At 42.6% G+C, this 19,375-nt stretch overlaps 1 protein-coding gene across 2 annotated transcripts in view; it reads right to left on the reverse strand.

Moving 5' to 3' along the window:
• GALNT7 (polypeptide N-acetylgalactosaminyltransferase 7) overlaps nucleotides 1-8,798 on the reverse strand; it is a 74,885-nt gene extending 66,087 nt beyond the window's left edge. For both annotated transcript variants that reach the window (XM_076336515.1, XM_076336516.1), the window contains exon 1: nucleotides 8,673-8,798. In XM_076336515.1, coding sequence (XP_076192630.1) covers nucleotides 8,673-8,798 — 126 coding nt within the window. The remainder of the gene's footprint in view (nucleotides 1-8,672) is intronic.
• Nucleotides 8,799-19,375: the final 10,577 nt, after the last annotated feature.

The raw sequence follows: 19,375 nt of genomic DNA on the forward strand, positions 1-19,375 counted from the left end.
AAAATGTTCAAATATGAAAAAAACCTATATTCAATTTCATTAAAAATCTTGTATTTTTTCTAAAGCACACTATTTAACATAATACTTTCTGCCTTATTAAAAAAAAATCAACTGTATTCACTCAAGTCAGAACAGCTCTTGCTGAGCCATTTTCGTTGCCAATTTTTTTAAAAGACAACAAAATAAGTAAGAAACTTTGTGGGCTGAGCACCATCTGCTTATGCTTTAATTTCATTAACAGTTATATTTTGAGACCTTCAACTGTAAAGAAAGTTTTCCAAATGTAAACAGCATGTAAACCAGTATACTGTTTTTACCTTACACCTTCCTAAAATTTTCTCCTGCTGCTCAGGGGCTTACCACACATCAGTGCCGACTGCTGCTATTTGCAACTGAATGTTCCACAAGGAAATCAAAGGAAAATAAGTTGTAGCTTAGGAAAGCCAGAGCAATACTAATATTACTGGAGTCAGCGATTAGAATGAAGGATTCAAGAAGACATGGTAAGAGAAACTTAAAAGGAATACAGACCACCATAGAGCAGCAAACAATTAGTTTATTATAACAGAAAGGAGAAAAAAAAGCAATTTGTTTTGTGAGTTGCAAGAAAGCACGCTTATGCATGGAGAAGCATGCTTAATTCCTGCTTAATACAATCCTTTTTTAAGCATCATCTCTTCATTACAAAAAGTAGCTATTTTTGTTTTAGGAATAATGTATATATTTAGCCCAGTAAGAGTAATATTTTTATTCCCACGTGGAAAATCAATGGGTTTTCAGAAAATAGAAATTCTGTGCTATAAAATGCATCCCTAGGAAAGCACCAACCTATTTCAAAAACAGCTCGCACTACGCAAAGAATTTGTTTTTTCAAATTTCAGACCTACCAATTCAAATGATATTCCGATGAGTAAGCAAACATTTCAAAACTGTTCGATCCCAAGCAGGGGGAACACAATAAGGATGTTTCTTTAAAAAACAAAGGTAGAATACAAGTATCAGCCTTCTCCTCTATATCTTTTTACAATTATTAACAACAAAACACCCCTTTTCCACAAAAGCACATACTTTCCCAGCAAGCTCCTTCAAGGACGAGGCTATAATTAAACTGGTAAATCCTAATCTAGAAATCTGCTATAAAGCACAACCTTGACCTTTGGTTTAAATTTACAGAAATCTACCGAGTTTAATTTTTTTTTTTTCCCTAAAACCTGTATTAGGTGAAAGGCCAGAATACCCCCAAATCCAAGCCTAAACAGTATCACAGGTTGTGAAGACATGCATGCTGCTGGCTGCTTATTGCTCCCCTTTGTAGGGCCATTCTTCCTTACTGAAGACGTTACCTTGGCATTGCTGTTAGTCATGGCGGGGAAAACCTCACTCACCAAAACAGTGTCTAAATCTAGAGCACTGTGGGGCGAAGGTGGACTGCTAAAGGCAGATTCAAGCAAGATAAATTCCTTTTAATTCACAAAAAGATTAAAGAAAACTGATGGAGGAGGCAGCCTTTTAAGCAGCATGTTGCTATTTTTAAACTAATCGTTCACAGTAGACGTTTGTTTTCCATACTTACGGAGGAAATCTAGTAATTAAATGTAACTGTTGCCACACTTGGAATCCTTCTCTCAGATTATATGGCCTAGTTTCTGCAAAAAGCATCCCTCCCGCCCCCCCAAGGTAGAAGTCAAACCTATTAATGTAACAGCTTATCCTGCCCTATTTCCACTTGGCAGTTTCCCGTAATGCTGATTTAATATCTGACAAAAATAGGACAAAGATACTGTCATTTTTCATTAGGGAACGTCAGCTCAATACAAGCAATTTTAACTCTGCTGAGCTTGGGTTAGGGAAGGTGCATGCTGCTCAACCATGTGGCGAAAAACCCATGTATATACTTCTGGATATGACACGCCTTCTCTCAAGGCTGGCATCCTGATGACCCATTGGGCCTTTTACTAGCACCAGAACTTCTGCTACTTCAGCTTTGCCATCATCTCTTAATTCACCACCTTTAAAATAGAGAGTTAACTATTACCTAGATTTTTATTTAAAAAAGGACTTTATTACATGCCATTTTTAATGCTCCGTTGTTTGGCCACTAAGCAGCACAAATTATCACTTCTGTCATTTTTTTTAAAAACAAATGACAACCTACCCAACCCATTGCGTTGATCCTTCCTGATTTCTGTGGTCTTACTCACGGTTTCTCCGTTAGGTACTGCAACAGGGGAATAATTTTACCTGTACACTTCCCTAAACGGACACAATTACTAAGTTTTTTGCTGCATAATCCCACCTAAGAGAGTAGAGCCACCTTTCATCATATGCTGGGGATCCTGCCAAAGGTTCCCTGGTTCCTTCTCCCGCAATGGGATTCTTAAAAAGCAAATGCCAGCCTTAACTTAAGATCTTTCATTTTGCAGGTGTTACCACAAATGGTAACACTGGGGACTAGAACAGGACGAAGGGAATCTTGTCACAAACATATAAAATGGTGTGAAACTGCTCTCTCTGGAGTAGACAAGTAATAGCCTTGAGATAATAACGAGTTACTTACCTAAGTTATTACAAGGGATCTTAATGACAAAAGAGTTCAAGAAAGTTTTAATACAATCTATGTATGTATACATAAATTGTAGGAATTATGTAGGTTCTTCCCCCCCCCCCCCCCCCCCCCCCTTTCATCACATTATTCAGGAAACCGCTTTATGGTCATTTATTCTGCAACATATCTGGAAGCATTTGTCAAAAGATTTCACTTTTAATATGATAGGGACTGGGGTTTTTACTCACTCTTAAGGGTGACAGATTTTCACAAGCTTTTTCAAAGCCAATTTAGATGAAAGCACACATTAAAAAAAAAAAATCAGCATTTAATATCTCAAAACATTTTGCCTATTACTGTTTCTAGCAACACTAAAGATTACTGTAATAAACAGAGGGGAAAAAGAAAGTGATGCTTACTTCCAAGAACAGCAATACTGTGGCTATAGCAAGCTCACCGCTGCCCTGCGCACAGATTGCAAACAAAACTTGTTGAACATGAAAAATTTGTCAAGGTGTTCATTTCTGCTGAGTGTCACACAAGAAGTAGTGACTTATTATGGCTTTGATTGTAGAAGGCGGCGTGCCTATGTCTAGCCCTGTACCTGTAGGGAGCTTTTCACACTCAGATGATGAATGATTGTGTTGAGCTTTCAGATAATGCTGGAGTGGCAGAACTGATGTGGCGCTCCTTGTGTTAGGTCTCACCCAATTACAGAAAGACAAACCAGTAAAAAAAGTGACTGACGTATAGATAACTATACAAAGCAATTGGAGAGAGAGAGATTGTTTTCTATTTGATCAGCTGTTTATCACAATGCATCACGTTTTTACCAAACTCAGACAACTTGAATCCCTTTGACACTGAACACCACTCTCCCTGTTACATCAGATTTATCATCTTATTCCGATTCCCACCTTTCCTCCAGTAATGATATCAACTTCAAATTCCTGTGTCTCGGTTTCTCTCCTAAGCACATTTGCCATTAGTCCTTAAGGGAAAGTGGAGAAATTCTGCTGGGACTTCCACTGCAAAGAATCTAATTTAAACCACAATAACACTTCAAGTTTGGTCTGCAACTTGTCATTAAGTTCTCGGTGACAATCCAGCCAAGGCATACAGGATATTAGCAGTCCTTAAAGTGGGGAAGAAGGGGTGTCACCAGAAAGCTCAGAAAATGTCCACTCAGCTTTTGGCTTTTTTTTCCTAACTCTTCCGCCTCCACATCATAAATTTTCCACCTTCTAGTGGCCACGTTGGAATTGTAACGCTTAAACTTGGCAGTTGGCAAGGGCCCACAGCCCCAGCTGCAAGCCCATCATCTGGTTTCCCGAACCAGAGGGATGTGCCAGAATCGCCACCTGCACCAGGGCCCTCGGCAGAGCCTCCCTTCCTGATCTCAGGGCAACAGCTCCTCCCTCGCTATGGCACGGCTGCCATGACATCTGGCAGCAAAGACAGCTGTCCTGATGGGGGGATGAGGGTATAAATGTCTAAGGGTGGGAGACTGTGACCTCAAAAGCTCCTGTTAAGTTATAGAGCACCGAGAGCACACCTGGTGTAGGAGATGTGCATGCTTTTAGGGGTGGTAGGAGGAAGGGGAGAGCTGTCCAATTACTTACACACACAAAAAAACCCCCTGGGAACCCAGTCCAGAAAGTCTGAGAACTGTTGATAAACAAATACTCCCTAAACAAAAGCCCATTAAGCACATGTCAGTTACAGACATAGAAAATTTAATGCCTTCAATACGTGGCAAGGCAAGTTAATGGCAGCCCATCGGTGGCTCAAGTGCAGTGGCTATGGGCTAGCTGAAGTTGGGAAATACTGCAAGTATTGTAATGCTTCAAATGTGAAGCACCAGGTTCCTAGATACGAGGCCAGGCAGCCCGTGCCGAGATTTTGGGAAGCTCTCCTCGCTGCACACGAGAAGAGGGCAGAACAGGGAAATTACTTTGTGGGTTTTGCAATCTCACCACCGCATTTCTGACCTGTGCAAGGCCACGCACTCCCAGCAAACCTTTTGCTACCTTCCTAGGCTCCGGGAGGGGATAAGTAACACGCTGGACAATCTTTCCTACTTATTTTCCTTCATATGGACAAATGAAAAGGGTCATTTTTATCAGCTTCTTGGAGTGCTCCAGTGAAGATTAGAGGAAGTATGAGACCACTGATCATACTACCACACAGACTATGAGCTTGCAAAGTTGTACTTCGAGCTTTGCCTCAGGCAGGATAAACAGATCTTTCAAAAAGAAAAACCGAAAACAAACCCCAAAACCACCAACCTCAATTATACATAACTTTTAAAGCTTCTGAATACTAATTTGGTCACTTTAACACTTTGTAATTGGTCAGATTTGGAGAGTTATAGTTGACCTATACTACACTGACTCCTCCAAACACGCTGTTTTCAGCTTTTCAGTAATAAAACTTTCTTTACCGTTTCAGTCCATTGGTTCTGCCTGCTGTACTACCCACTCCTTGATGACACCAGCTTTTAAGGCTGTACCTCTGAGGCTGATCATTAGTGACACATCTCGCTGGAGACCAACAAGTACTATAGCTGAGATCCCTACAGCAATCTTCTTACGATGAATAGCCTCAATCATTTCCTGCTAGCTCCAAAACCGTGACCCCTTGATCCAGAAAAGCAGGAGGTATTGGAAAACATCCAGAAGACCCCACAACATGCACATAATAATCGACTCAATGATTCTACCTAATCTTTTCTCACAGCCATAAACAAGAGTGTCCCTGCCTAAATCTTCAGTACCCTTGTAATCCTTACTATCAGATAGCAGGTGTCCTTACTTACACAAAAGCAGATAAGCTTTTAAAGACTCTGAGGACAGACCTTAATATATTTTCATTGTTTCTATTTGGTTTAGATTGGAAACTAAAAGCTCTTTAGGATAAGGATTATTTTATTCTGTCTGGATATTTCTGATAATGCAGATAAATAAATACTTTAACCTCTCCCTCTGAATCCTACAAGCACCTTTTCCTCAAATGGTGTCTTGCAGAAACAACATTCCACAGGCAGATTACCTGGGGAAGGGCTTTGTCTCCCCAGATTCTGAATACGCACCAGTGAATATATACGCCTGTGGTAGTCTTCTATCAGAAAGAAAGGTCTTATCTCCAACTGTCTGTATTACTGCTATTATCTCTGTGTTCTCTTATTCCCTTCCTAAACAGCCACTTCTCCACTTTCACTTTTTCTTTGAAAACTCTCTGTACATTAATCATCTTGCCTCTCCAAAAGATCCTCTGAAATCTTTCAAGATCAGCAGAAAAAAATGTAACACAGTATTTGAAGGGAAAATATACTTTTTTTTGGTAAAGGTATATAGTTATAACACTACTACAAGACCTTCAGTATTACCGTCTATCCCATTCTTGTCTGCTGCTCTAAGCAGGAAAAGATTCAAGGTTATAAACATAAAAAGAACAACACAGCAGAAGTTTTCATCTTTGCTTCTTTAATGTCTAGGTGTTATTAAAAAGTGCCCAGGGTTACAGTGCAGGGAGGGAAAGGGTACTGCCTGAGGTTAGCTGTAAAAAGTTAAATTCTATTTTAAGCTGGTACTGTCTGAGAAGGAATTTTACATTTGTTGGCTAGAGCTTTCAGCACAAGCAAAGGGAGGAGGGTGTTGTACGGGAAGAAGAATTATTCTGTTATCTTTAGCTTAACAAACTTTCCAGCAGCTAAAAACAGAGCAAACATACACATTTGTATGACTGAACAAAGTGTGCACCAGTGCATTTCAGAGAAGCAGTTATGATTAAACTCCTAGTTCCAACATGCCAAAACTGTACGAACGCACAGTCTGTTTCCAGATGCGGCAGGGAGCATACCCCGAGATACAAGCCCACCTCACGGGGCCAGCGTTGTCTCACCCAGCAGGATACACAGGCCCTCACCTTTGGACATACTCCAGGGCTCTGCCAGCTCTCCAGAAATATGCTGAGGCACTGCTAGTAGCGAGCCCACTCACTACTGTTTAACTAGTATTCATCACCTGAGCAGCTTCTGAGGAGGAAAGCAGTCCAAACCAAAACATAAATTTAGTAACAGGAACACCGTTTCCCAGGAAATGATGAAGCATGTGTTACCCACTCTCATATATATCACAAAGACAAGTAAACAGCTGATCTAGCTAATGAACCAGATATTCTGTTTAGATTTCAACTCTGACAGTGTTTACTTAATATAATTATATTTGTTCCCAACAAAGACTGAATTATTTCCTGAGGTGGCTGTCATGGATATTTCCTCCTCCAGTCAAGGCAGGAGTAATGAAGACAGAATGCTGCTTTATCGGGGGCCGGACTGTAAAAACCCTTCCGACTCCTTTATTGCCACGCACACCAGCTAGAAACCATTTCCTAATTAGACCTCACATGTGAATGGAGGTGGATACATGGGTTCAGCTCAAAAGTCTCCGAGTGAAAGCCTTCAGGTTTGTGAGAAAGGGTGGCGTGATTCATTACAGCACCTGCATAAATCGGTACAGCACGCACACTGTAGGACTGCAAATCTCACCTGTCACCCCAGAATAATCATCTGAAGATGGTCACTGCCCTACACACCAACACAATCATAACTATTTTTTTTTCCCCCAGAGAACATCACTTTACAGGTCTGTTACCCTCTCCTAAGCAGGAAAAGTAATTCGACTGGTTTTGACACCAAACGTGCCTGACGTTCTCTTGGGAGGTATGCAAATAAAATTCCCGAAGATTTTTCTGTACACAGAAAAGCCCATGTTGTGTCTAGAAAAACAGATTACAGAAACTTCACCGCTTAATAAACTGCGTATCTCCAAAGAACCGCTATGGCCTATTATCTCAGCAGTAACTGCCAAGATACAGCAAACTGTAACAGCTTCAGAAGACAGAGCATCTGCTGAAGGAGTCCAAAGTCATTTCCAGTTTTCAAAAACAAGAATTCTGTCAGCTTGCTTGCCTTCCGCAATTATCAAAGCAGCCCACTAGAGAGGACCAAGATCATCAGTGAACACATCATAAAAGATCACTTTTTAAGATAATAACTGTAAAATTTTATGACTTTACCAAGATGAAAATAATCCTGACTAATCTTACTTCAAGCAGATCCCCTTAAGTCCAGTTACATTCCACAGCTCTAAGACATCTGGGGAAAATGGAGAAAGCACTTTGACTCCTTCTAAGACCATGGTGTCGATGAGTCAGAGTATTCTCGCCTGATGTGACCAAGGCCACAGCAAGGCTAACTCCCCAGATTCGTCTGCCTGACCTCCCGAAGCATTTCTAGAGGTTACCATCCCTCTTAGCCGAAGCGCTGCCCACCCCGTGCCTCACGGGTTACCCCAGCATTTCAGGGTGGGAGATCTGCACCGCCTGCAGATCAATCCAATGCCTTTTGGCTTTCCGTGCGCTGTTCTTAAATTACCTGATCTGCTGCTTCTCCTTGGCGAAACCTGCCGTTTGGTTAGTAAAACGTCAGGAAGCTGATCCGTGGTGGCGGGGTGAGTGGGAGAGGGGAACACCTGCACCCTGTGTTGAAGCTCTGGGGGAGACCTTTGCAGGATACTTACGCAGCTTACACCGCCGCGGTTATTTTAGGGATGGAAAAGCCCCCAAAGGAGACACGGACCCACGCTGTTTGGGTGCCCAGGGCACCGCCGGCGGGGAGGTCCCAGGGAAGAGCCCCGCCGGGGCACTGCCCGCACCACTACGCCGGCGGCTGAGACCGGCGGCGCGCTCCCGGCTCGGCCCCCGGCGGGCGGGGGGGCTGCGGCGGCCCCGCGCCGGGTGGGGTGGGGCGGACCGGACACCCGCCGGGCCCGGCCGCGGGCCCCAGCGGAGAGCAGCGCCCCCGGGCCCCGCCGCGGCCCGGGCCGCCCCACGGCGGCGGCGGCGGTCCGCGGCGCGGCGCCGCCCGGGCAGGGACGCCGGATCCGGGGGACGGCCGGGGACGGCCCCGCCGCTCCGCGCTCCCCTCTCGGGCCTGCAGGCGCCGCAGGCCGCAGCCCGGGCAGCCGCCCCCCGCCCGCAGCCGCCGCCGGGCACATCCCGGGCGGCGGCCCCGCCACCCGCTCCGTCCCGCCCGCCCCGCCGCCCTGCGCGGCCGCACACTCACCCGCGTCCGTCCCGGGGGAGCCGGCTCCTCGGCGCGGGGCGACAGCGAGGACCAGAGCAGTAGCAGCCCCAAGAAGCTGCCCGCCAGCAGCACGGCGCGCAGCAGGAAGCCCAGCTTCAGCCGCATCCTCCCGCCCGCCCTCTCCCTCCCGCCGCCGCGCACGCAGCGCCCAGCCCCGCGCACCGGCGGGCTTCCGCCCCCCGCCCGGCGCGGCGCGGCACGGCACGGCACGGCACGGCCCCGCCGCCGCCTCCTCTCCCCCTCCTCCCCCGGCCGCCGCTGCTCTCCGGCAGCCGCCCGCCTGCGGAGGCTTTCCTCCCGCCGCCGCTGCACGTACAAACTTACTTTTTTTTTTTCCTTTTTCCCCCCTTTTTTCTTTTTTACCCCCTCCCCTCCCTCTCCTCCTCCTCCTCCTCCTTCCCCTCTTTCCCTCCTCTCCGGTAGGCTCCCCCGCTGCGGGCTGCCGCCCCTGCCTGCCCGCTGGGCGCAGCGGCCGGGGTTATGCGGAGCAGGAAGTAGCCGCCGCGGGAGCCGCGGTTCCACGTGGCCGCCCCGTACCGGGCCGACGCTCCGGCCCCGGCCCCCGCCCCGCCGCCGCCGGGCGTGTGCTCCCGCTGCACCTGCTCTAGCCCGGATTGCGGCTGCGGCTAACCGTGCCTGCACCCAGCCTGGAAAATGGGAAGGAATGGAAGAGCTCGAGTGGGTTTTTGGCTTTTCTCAGCTGGGTGGGCAACTCCGCTCGGGGCACCGACTTGTAAAAATCAAGGTGCAAACGTTTAACTTTAGCGATTGTCATAGGACTAGGGTAACACAGGCCCATTAATTACTGTCTGCAGCCTGGGCAGAGTAACACTGAAAAGTCAACAGGTTTTTCTTGAGGATAGCAGGTTAAGTACGAGACTACAGAGATGTTTTCAGCCCTTAGCTTGTGTCTATTTTGTTACTAATTTTCTGCACTAAAAGTCAGGCATCCTATTTCCTCCTTTGAAGGAGTCTCACACATGCACATGCAGACACACAGACCTGATTATGTGAGCACTCCACAAAGCAGCGTGATGCAAGAACAGTACTTCCAATGTAATACTTTTGCCTTTTCTGTGTATTCAGTACTATCTGCTTGCTTTGACATTTCTCAGTTCTATTTCTCGTGTGCACTGGGAGGATATCAGATCCAAGGATCCGGAACATTAACTTTTAATGATAAGCACTGTAGAAATGAAACAGGGTATTACACTCTGAACAGGATCACTTTGGAGGAAAAGAGAAAAACCACACCTAAGTGACCTTTGTAGTTGGACACACCTAGACAGAGAAGTCTTTGTTTATTCATATAACGTGTACAAGTGCTCTAGCACCATGTGGTTTTTTCCCCCCCATTCTGTAAGATCATGGTATGAGACGTAAACAAATGCGATGTTTAAAGCGTGGGCAACAGCTCTAATCCTTACGAGTGTTTGCACAGCCCTGTGACTTCCACGGGTCCCCAGAGGTGTTTTCCCCAAAGCCCCCTGCCTGTTCGTGGTTGCAGTAACCACACAAACATCTCAACACAAAGGTTTATGTGACTGTTTTGAGGTAGAGAGCAGCACCTGCACAGGGCTGGGAGGGATTGGTTTTTCTGCTGGGAAAGGCATAGAGTTGAGGTGCCCGGCTCTGAACAGATCCCTTGGCTCACTGAGCCCAGTAGGAAAAGGCAGGTTGGGGCTACAAACTGTGAAGCTCTGTAGGCTGGCAAAGAGGTACGGAAATGGTTCCCCCCAACTCTTCTTCCACTGCTTTCCAGAGACCTTACTGCAGCAAAAGGCGCTCTTTCCTCCCACTGTTTTATTCTCTATTTTTGGGATCCCTTTTTACTGTCCTGTGCTGGTGCTCTGAGCACATTCAAGAAGAGTGAAAAGGAAAAATCAGTTACTCTCACACTGCTGGGAGGGTACTGTAAAACTGGCCGCAGCCATGTGATGTGATACCGCTTTGCTGCTGCCTGTCAAAGCTGTGAGTGACAGGGACAGAGCCCTCTGTGTGCGAGTCAATACTACATGAATTCACATTTTAAGGGCCAAAACTTTTTTTTTTTTAAATGGTGGCTTGCGTTCTGCAGAAACCCATGGGTGAGCGATGATTATCGCAGGGAGCTGCACACTTGAAAGTGACCAAGAGTTTTGTTGTATTTTGTTTTTAGAAACCAGAAGTCTCGCCATCAGTGAATTCCCCCATTAGCTGTCCGAGGACAGTGGCTTCTGTACCGGACATCTTAAAAAACCCTGCCTTTTCCCAGGAAAGAGCAGTAGTTGATGCCCACTGGGAGGCAGTGCGGGCCAATGCACAGGGTGTTGATGCCAGCCAGCCCCTCTCTCCTGGAACTGCCATGACAGGAGATTGGAGAAGGCATCATGTTTCTGTTTTACTATTACACCTGCCTGCCCTGGTCCCTCCACAGCAGGGAGCATCATCTACCTTTTTTTCTCATACACAGGCTGTACAGTCTGACTCCAGAAGTATCAGGTTAATACTGACCTTGGAAGTAGGTTTTTTTCAGTTTTAACCTCATTAGGGATGCGTTGAAGTTTCAAATTCTGCACTTACAGTGTCTCCTAAGTAGTAAAGTGCCTAAAAATACCTGCAGAACATATTTTCGCTCTTGCTGAATTTGTACCAGCTAAGACAAAAAATTCAAACTAAAGTTGGTTTTGGCTTGTCTCCAGTAACCACTTTTAAAAGTCTTTTACGACCTGGAGAGGGAGAGTGAGAGGGTTAGACACAGATTTTTGCCTCTCTCAGTTGCAAAATCCTGTCTAAACCATGATGCTTTTACTACCCAGCCAGCACTAAAACAAGACACAACCCTGACTGTTACTAGGGAGTTAATCAACCTCTGTTAGACTGATATTCTGTCATTCAAGCATTTCTAACAGACTGGCAACTGTCATAATGTTTTTATCTCTATGTGGACGTGTCTACTGCTTGCTGCACGGAAATCATATGTTCACTTCTCCATATGCCTCCAAATAAATATCCGATGGTGTTTAAGTCATTACAAAGCCTTGCCACTCTTGAACCAGAGACCTACGATGACCTGGAGGTGAAGTATCTGATTACCAATCCCCTAAGCCATGCAGTTGCCTTACTGCTGGGGATTTGGGGGATGGTGTCTGGAGCAAGGTCACTAGCAAACGTCAGAATCTCATGCAGTTGCTTGCGTTAGAGAAGCATCAGGATCTGGATATGCCTCTTAACTCATGTCCTGAATATTCGGCCACAATAAAGCACTCTGCTTGTTCATTAACGCAATGTTTGAAAGGAAATTCCTCTAGACTATTGTAGCTATCAAGATGAAAGTCATGTAGTACAAAGTTCCATAATATAACAAGCTGCTGTAAAGGCTTCACTGTACATAAAACCCCCCATTTTGCTCATCTGTGAGTTTTTTTCTGACAACACATAGGTCTCCTTTGTAAAATCTGCAAGTCAGGGACCAACTTCTCTTTCTACTGAGTGCAGTGAGCACAAAACACAAGTGGGTTTTTTTCATGTAAATAGGTTCTTTGAAATAAGCAATAGATGGTAGACCTCAAGCAATTTCACTTTCCTTAGAAGTTTCTGGAATTAACTACCAACACTTCATTTAGTGCAGTATTTCACTACATGATATACTCTAGGCTTCATGTAACGGCAAACTTGGTCATGCTTTGATTAAAGAAGAAAGTGCTGGAAAATGCCAGCTGGCAGACAGTAACTTGCTTTCCTAAACTGAATACCCTCAACACAAGCAACACCTCTGCTCCTGTGAAAACTTCCAGCTCCATGCAATCCCTTTTCCTATCCCTTCTGACCTTCCCTACTCCACTCCGGTTACTTGCATTTAAGTGGTCATCTCTGAACAAAGCTTATGCAGTTTTCCATACCGCTACTTTGGATCTAAGGCAAGCTGGCCGTTGACATTTACGGAAAACTCGTGTAGTGTATTAGCACTGTGGCAGATCTATTAGTTCTGCATATTGAAATCCCAGGGTGTCCAGGTGGAATCCCAGACACTCCTTCCCGAGTTTGCATCTGAGAAGGTAGAAGCTGAAGACGTGGCTGGAGAAGCCTGGCCAGATCTACCTTAACTTCTGTTAAACTGGCTCATACTCCCTTCTGACACTGTCCCCAGCGTTGAGGGATTTGCAGGGAGATTCTGGATTAATGAGGTGGTCGCTGCTTGGAATAATCCAGAAGGACAGAGTTTGGCATACGCTACGATGGAGATAAAGCTATGCACTAAATATTTACAATGTATGTATATTTAACTTCAGAGTTGATAAAAAGGAACTGAAGTACGGGTTTTTAAGTTCTTCATTTCTGTGGTTGTTTTAAATGTACTTTAATCAAATAAGCGGCTCTCGGTAATACTTACTACATGCTTTTGCAAATTAGACTGGGATGTGCTTCATCTTCATTGTTTTGTGTTCATGATCTCTAGTCTTTAGTACCGTTCTTCCTGCAATTCTCATTTATCCTTCTTTTTTTAAGCCAGAGGCTTAGCAACGTGTGTCCTACCAAAAACTATCCTTCAGTATTTCAGGATTTGAATGGATGCTTTTGGCAGAGTGCAGTTTGCCTCTTTTGCTTTTCCTGTCACTTTTATGAAGAACATGTTATGAAGTTCCTGTCATTATATTTAGCCCCCATACTCCTGTCATGCCTACTTAGTCGGTTTTCCTCCCACAACATCACCTCTATCTCCTCTTCTCTTTTCCCACACAGCAACAGTAAGCGAGCTCATTATTTTGTACTGGTCTGGATTCTACCTATGTCTTGAAGACTGGATTGTAAAAAATCCATATATTATTTTTCAGCTGCACTTTCTGGTGTTGAGTACCGATCAATGTTTATGAACGATGCTGTATTATTAATACTGCTTTTGTCTAAACAAATTTAACTTCTTTCAGGTTTGCAAGTCCTCAAAATATCCACACTGTGATGAGTGTTGACAATCCTTGACATATTTAGATCTCGTTAAAATAGTGGATGGGACGGTCTGTTACGTGGGTGTTTCACTTAAGTTTGAAGAGAATTGGAATGATTCTAAGCATGGTTTTGCCATTTTAAAAGTAAAAGCAAAATGTATTTTTTAAATGGCTTTTTTAGGAAATCTCACCTGTATTTTGAGCCAGATGTTAGTATAAGTAGTCATATATCTCAGGTCCGGAAAATATCCTTTTCCAAGGTGCCATATTTCTGAGCACTTCGAACAGAAATTAACTTGCATCATTTCCTGAATCTAGGGCAGAGAAAATTGAAATAGGTTGCTGCAATTTCTGTTATGCTGAAAAAATGAGTGATGTAAACACCCACATTTCAGATGCTGATTTGCTTTTCCAAAAAAACTTTTAAAATACAGTAAATTAGTGGAGTTAATTCAATGAAATTGTCAGTCTGAACAAGATCCACAGTGCATTTGAGGTACAAAATGGAACATTTTACAACTATAAATTAATCAGATTTTCATATGGATTTTCTGTGGACTTTTACTATTTAGTGATAAACTGTTTATAGTCTAACAAAAAACTGGTAACTTGGGTATTATCGATTTGGTATCATACCTTCTATATCGGCTATAAATCTTCAATGTTTGACAGCTTTTTCTTCAGGAGGTATTCTGTTATGTCGTTAAAAATTAAACAAAACCTAACCACTGAAGATAACTAAACATTCCTAAAGCATTGGATGAGTTAAATGAAGTCAACCTGTCAAATCTGAACAAGCTTCATAGCTTTGAAGCTTCATAGACAAATAAAAAAGGGCACTTGAAAGTTGTTATATAGAAAAGCATGGACATGCAACAGTTACTTGTCCCTAAACCAAGTCTCTTTTGTTGTTCCCTAACTTAGTCACAGGGTGAGTGAGCAAAGTACTGTTTCAGAAAGTGTAGTCTGCCTCATTTTACATAAATATGTAAAAGGTCAATTAATAATTACTGTAAAAGTCCAGTCTAGTAGACAGGTTTATACATTAACATTGAAATAATAGAAACTGAATAACATCACAGAGGTAAGTTAGACTCTGATTTTCAAACTGGTGTCCCTGGATGCCTGGGGAACGGGGAAGGTGTCTGCAACAGAAAACGACAGCAAGACTATTGCCATTAGTCATTTAAAGTTTGCGGTACAGAGCCTCCGTCACAAATTGATACATGGAAGTTGAGAGTCTTAGTAGCAATGAATCATAAAAGCGTTGCTAGACAGCTCTGAGCTTGCTTTTTTTTTTTGCAGATTTCATAAACTGTAAGTTTGATATTGCAAGTGGTTGAGAACCAATGCCAGGGTGCTGAGCAGCCTCTTTCCTTACCGAGCTGCTATTTGGAGAGAAATTCTTAAACAGTAGATTATTTCCATTATGTATCATCTGACACCAAGTTGTATTGACTAGTAATTCGATGAAATGATTCTGTTATAAAAGGCATGTTTTGTGGGAATTGCTTGTGGAATTGCAGGCAGTAGCAGCTGTTGGATCATAACACTGCACACGTTCAAGTTTTTTACTAAATATAATCATAATGAAATAGATTTTATAAGGGCTTTAGTACGACATGCAGATGCTTCATTTTGTGGAAGTTTCTCCCTTTTCTCAGGTCCAAAGTTACATACAGATATCTGTACTTGATATGAATTAAACAATTTCCAACTTGTACAGTTTTAGCTCAGGTATTGATATAGATACTTCTTTCAATTCTTTTTTTTTTTTTTGAGTATGTGTTCCATCCTTTTCCTAAATTGAAAGTTAAACCAAAAAAACCAAACAAAAAAACTTAAGAGAAAAAATTCCTAGACCTGTCAAAAAGACTTTGAAATAAAGGTGAAGAACTGTAATAAAGTCATCACCTTGACAAGCTGAACTCCGTTGCTTTTTAGTCACTTGTGACAAGTAATAGTGACAACGGCAGGATCTCATCCATCTTCAAATACTGCGGGTTTCCAGATGTCTCCATTCACTGCCATTCAACCCCCTTTTTCTAACGTGTAACTGCAATGACTTAAAAACTAGTTGGCTGAGTATTCCAATTAAACCCAAAATTTTCTAACATTCCCAGGTGCATGCAATTAGCAGGGAGCAGAGCTCTAGACTGTACTTTTATTTTAATACTGACTTAACTAAATCTTTGTTCTGAGTAGTTTGATCAACTCGGGGACATCCTTCAGGTTTAGAAGTTAGTTGGAGTTTACAGAGTAAGTGGGAAAATATTAATTTAGAGTTTTGTCCTTAAAAAAAATAATAAATCAATTTATTTCACTGGTTGCAACTTGAAAAGCATGCTTATAGAGCAGAAGGCTATTCCAATTAACATTATTTCAAATTAAACTGAAGAATCACTGATTTATTCTTATTCCCATTCCCTGACCTTTTGAGTAATGAAAGCTGCTCCTCTAAACCTTAGGCCAAAGTGAAGTTGATTCCATTCCTCATTTACTATCAACAACTTTGACATATTGGAATATAACTGAAAATGAACACAGCATCTGTGTAATTAATTGATTCCCCACCCCAAAATGGTGCTTTGGGACAAAGGAGAAGCAATAGGAAAACTTCATCTTCTGTTAAAGCATGGTGATCCAGAGCAGGGCTTTTGTAGACTCTTGGCTAACTGCTTGAAAACCTGGTGACTTCTTATTAACCTACAAGATACAGGAAGCTAAAACATGCTTTCCATACATTTTAGGTTTAAATAAGCAGACTTATAATATGAATAAAAATTAATGTAACAATTTGCCTCTCTTTCATGCTTATATCCAAACGCTCTCTTCAAATTTGCCCTGCTAAACCTTTGGTGTCAGGGTTGATTAACAGAAAGTAGGAGATAGAGGCACTGTTCCTCGCAACATTTAGGTCAGCTCTGATGCTCTCTGGCGTCTATCTAGGCCACGTCTAATTAATCCCAGAATATTCCATCACTGCTGGATTACCTCTGTCAGCTTCTCCTACGGAAACCTGGCAGCAAAGGTTTTTACCTTAGGTGAGGAATTTCCCTTTTCTAAAGGCAAATGGGTGGGGTTTTTTCATAGTCTGTGTAATGTTTATGCAACAATTTATAGAGCCCTTAGGATATCAAGTATTTAGTAGGGGTGAATACCTTCACTTGAAATTAGTGGAATGTTGCCACTGATTTAAATAGAGCCAAGATTTCACCTCCCATTGTTTTTAGGATAAAAGTTACCAGCTATGGCCTTCTCAACTCTAAATTTGATGCTGCTATTCAGAAGAATCACATATTTTTTTCTTTTTCTAAGCCAAACATGCATACAAGGTGTTTAATCAAATTAAGACCAGAAAATAGAGGAGAGATGCAAAATAAATAAGAACGTCACCTAAAAGCCCATTGCAGCTCAGGAGAAGTTAAGGGGCTGAGTTGTACTTGTGCACTTTTGTAGTCTACATTCTTCCGTGGTCATCACCAGAATTACGTAAACAGTTTGCAAATACACTCGTCAGCTTGGGGAGGTGCTTAAATCAAGATGAGATGCCACTGTGGAGCAGTGGATCCACAACTGGAGACAAATAAAAAAATAATCCAGCACACTTACTGAACTAAGGATACACTGCTTTCATGTTCTGTATATCACAATAGCGATGCACAGAATCACAGTACTAAAAATAAAGCATTATTTAGCAATGCTAAATTTATATGCAATTATGCAAGGTGCTGGGTGTCTCAAGAAGTACCATGTTTGTGTCCCGAGGGAAAAGTATTGTGACTTTTAAAACCAATGCTCTATAAACATGCATTCATACAGTATGCACAAAGTCAGTTGATTTTTTTTATACCTGATGATAAAGTACTAGAAGACAAGACAACTTATTACTTGCAGAACAAGAAATACCTGTTATTGGAGATCTGTTAATATGCACTTAAAACTTAGGCCAAGAACAGCACAGACATTTTTGTAGTGGGCGAGGTATGTTTTTTAAGCCCACCCTCAGCTTTTCAAATTATGTCCTTACAACCTCCTTTATTTAAACATCAAAAGGATTTTCACTGCATTTGGTACAGCACTGTTGTCAAAATCCTCATTTAAATGCTTCTGCTGATACCTTCGGAATTATGTAATATTACAAATGTAAATAAGATGCAGATTTTTCACATACTTGTTTTCCTTTCCTATGTGAGTTGATTACTGAAGCAGGAAATGCTATTCATAAATGCTTGATACCAACACATTAAAAAATCCATATTGAAAAGCTTCTTTTTTGTAATTTCATTTGAGAAATAGTCAAATCAGTATCAACCATGAGTTTTGCCGGAATTAAGATTTACCTGCCCTTCAAATGTGTGGTCGTGGGTCAGCTGACACCTGCATTAACATGCCTCACATCTACATGTGTTTTAGAAGTCATCTTATGTTTTAGTTAACATTAGAAGCAGGAAAGCAGATTTTCTTAGCTGTAGGATGAGTGCACCTGCAGCAAAAGTACATATGGATGTATGGCACTACATAGCCAATGCTGTGAAAGTGCCAAATCCCACTGTTTTGTGCTTAATGTTTTAGGATGAACACACAGGTAGGTAATAAAATAATGACATTTTGACAGGTAAAAAATGCACACAGGCTGGTGATGTGATATTAATAATATTCCGAGTTAATGTAAGCCATCACAATTCACATTGCTCTTCCACCAAGGTCCCCTACTATGATACTGGAGTTCACCATAGGAGAGGGACTCATCTTTTTCATCATGGCCCACGTTTCTGGCTGTATCTGAGAGTCCTACAAGCCCATGCAGCAACAGTGTGCACTACGGCAGGTGGGCTCTGCCTGGATTTTGGTCATGCAGCTGACTTCAGCTGATGGATGAACTAGATTTTTACAAGCGTTTCTAACAATAATGGGCTTCCTGATGCTATGCGTTAAGTAAGATACCAAAATAAACTTGGTGGTGTGGGACAGAGTACAGTTACTGAGAGATTATAGCATATTTGTCCTTTTGCTTCAGGGATGTTACCCCTTCTTGGGCTTCATCACTCAATTCAAACACTGTACAAACTGTGGTTTGGTGGTGGTAGCAATATGAAGACACCAAAATGCTCTCTAACCTCATCATTCCCCATCATGTACAATGCCCACTAGGCTACTAAATTTTCACCACTTTTTTCTGACCAGCCTCTCAAATTCATCAGCTTCAAGTAGCTGAGCAGGTTGTAGACTATTAGTGAAAGTTACAGTTCTTGGAGTCAACTATTGTTTCCGTATCAGCCTGATGAGACAGAGATAGACGGGCATTGAAAAGGGGAGTTATTTGTGTGGATTATGCATGCTCTAAACTTTGAGTGTTATTGCCCTGTACACAGCAGAACAACACAAAGTTGTTATTCAAAAAGTGTATTAGTCAACTTAAAAATTCCCTACATTCAAGAATCCGGATTTTAGACTCTGTTAGGCATAATTTGCCTTGTAATACCTACAGAAGTTAATTAAACAAGTAGTTACTTCTTTGCAATCCAGACAGAGATGCACTATTAACTTAGGCAGGAGTGATCAATAACTTGCACTCTCTGAAAGAGTAAGTGCATATAGTACACGTAAAATGCATGCAATTAGCTTAAAAAGAGCTTTTACGTTTTTATGAGTGGCTGCACAGCTTGAATTATTGAAAAATTAAAATAGTTCATTGTATGCCTCCCAGAAATGGCTTCATCTGATAACGGTGTCCCCTCTGATCATTCAAAGCTT

Source organism: Aptenodytes patagonicus, chromosome 4, assembly GCF_965638725.1.
Source record: "Aptenodytes patagonicus chromosome 4, bAptPat1.pri.cur, whole genome shotgun sequence".
Lineage (NCBI taxonomy): Eukaryota > Metazoa > Chordata > Aves > Sphenisciformes > Spheniscidae > Aptenodytes > Aptenodytes patagonicus.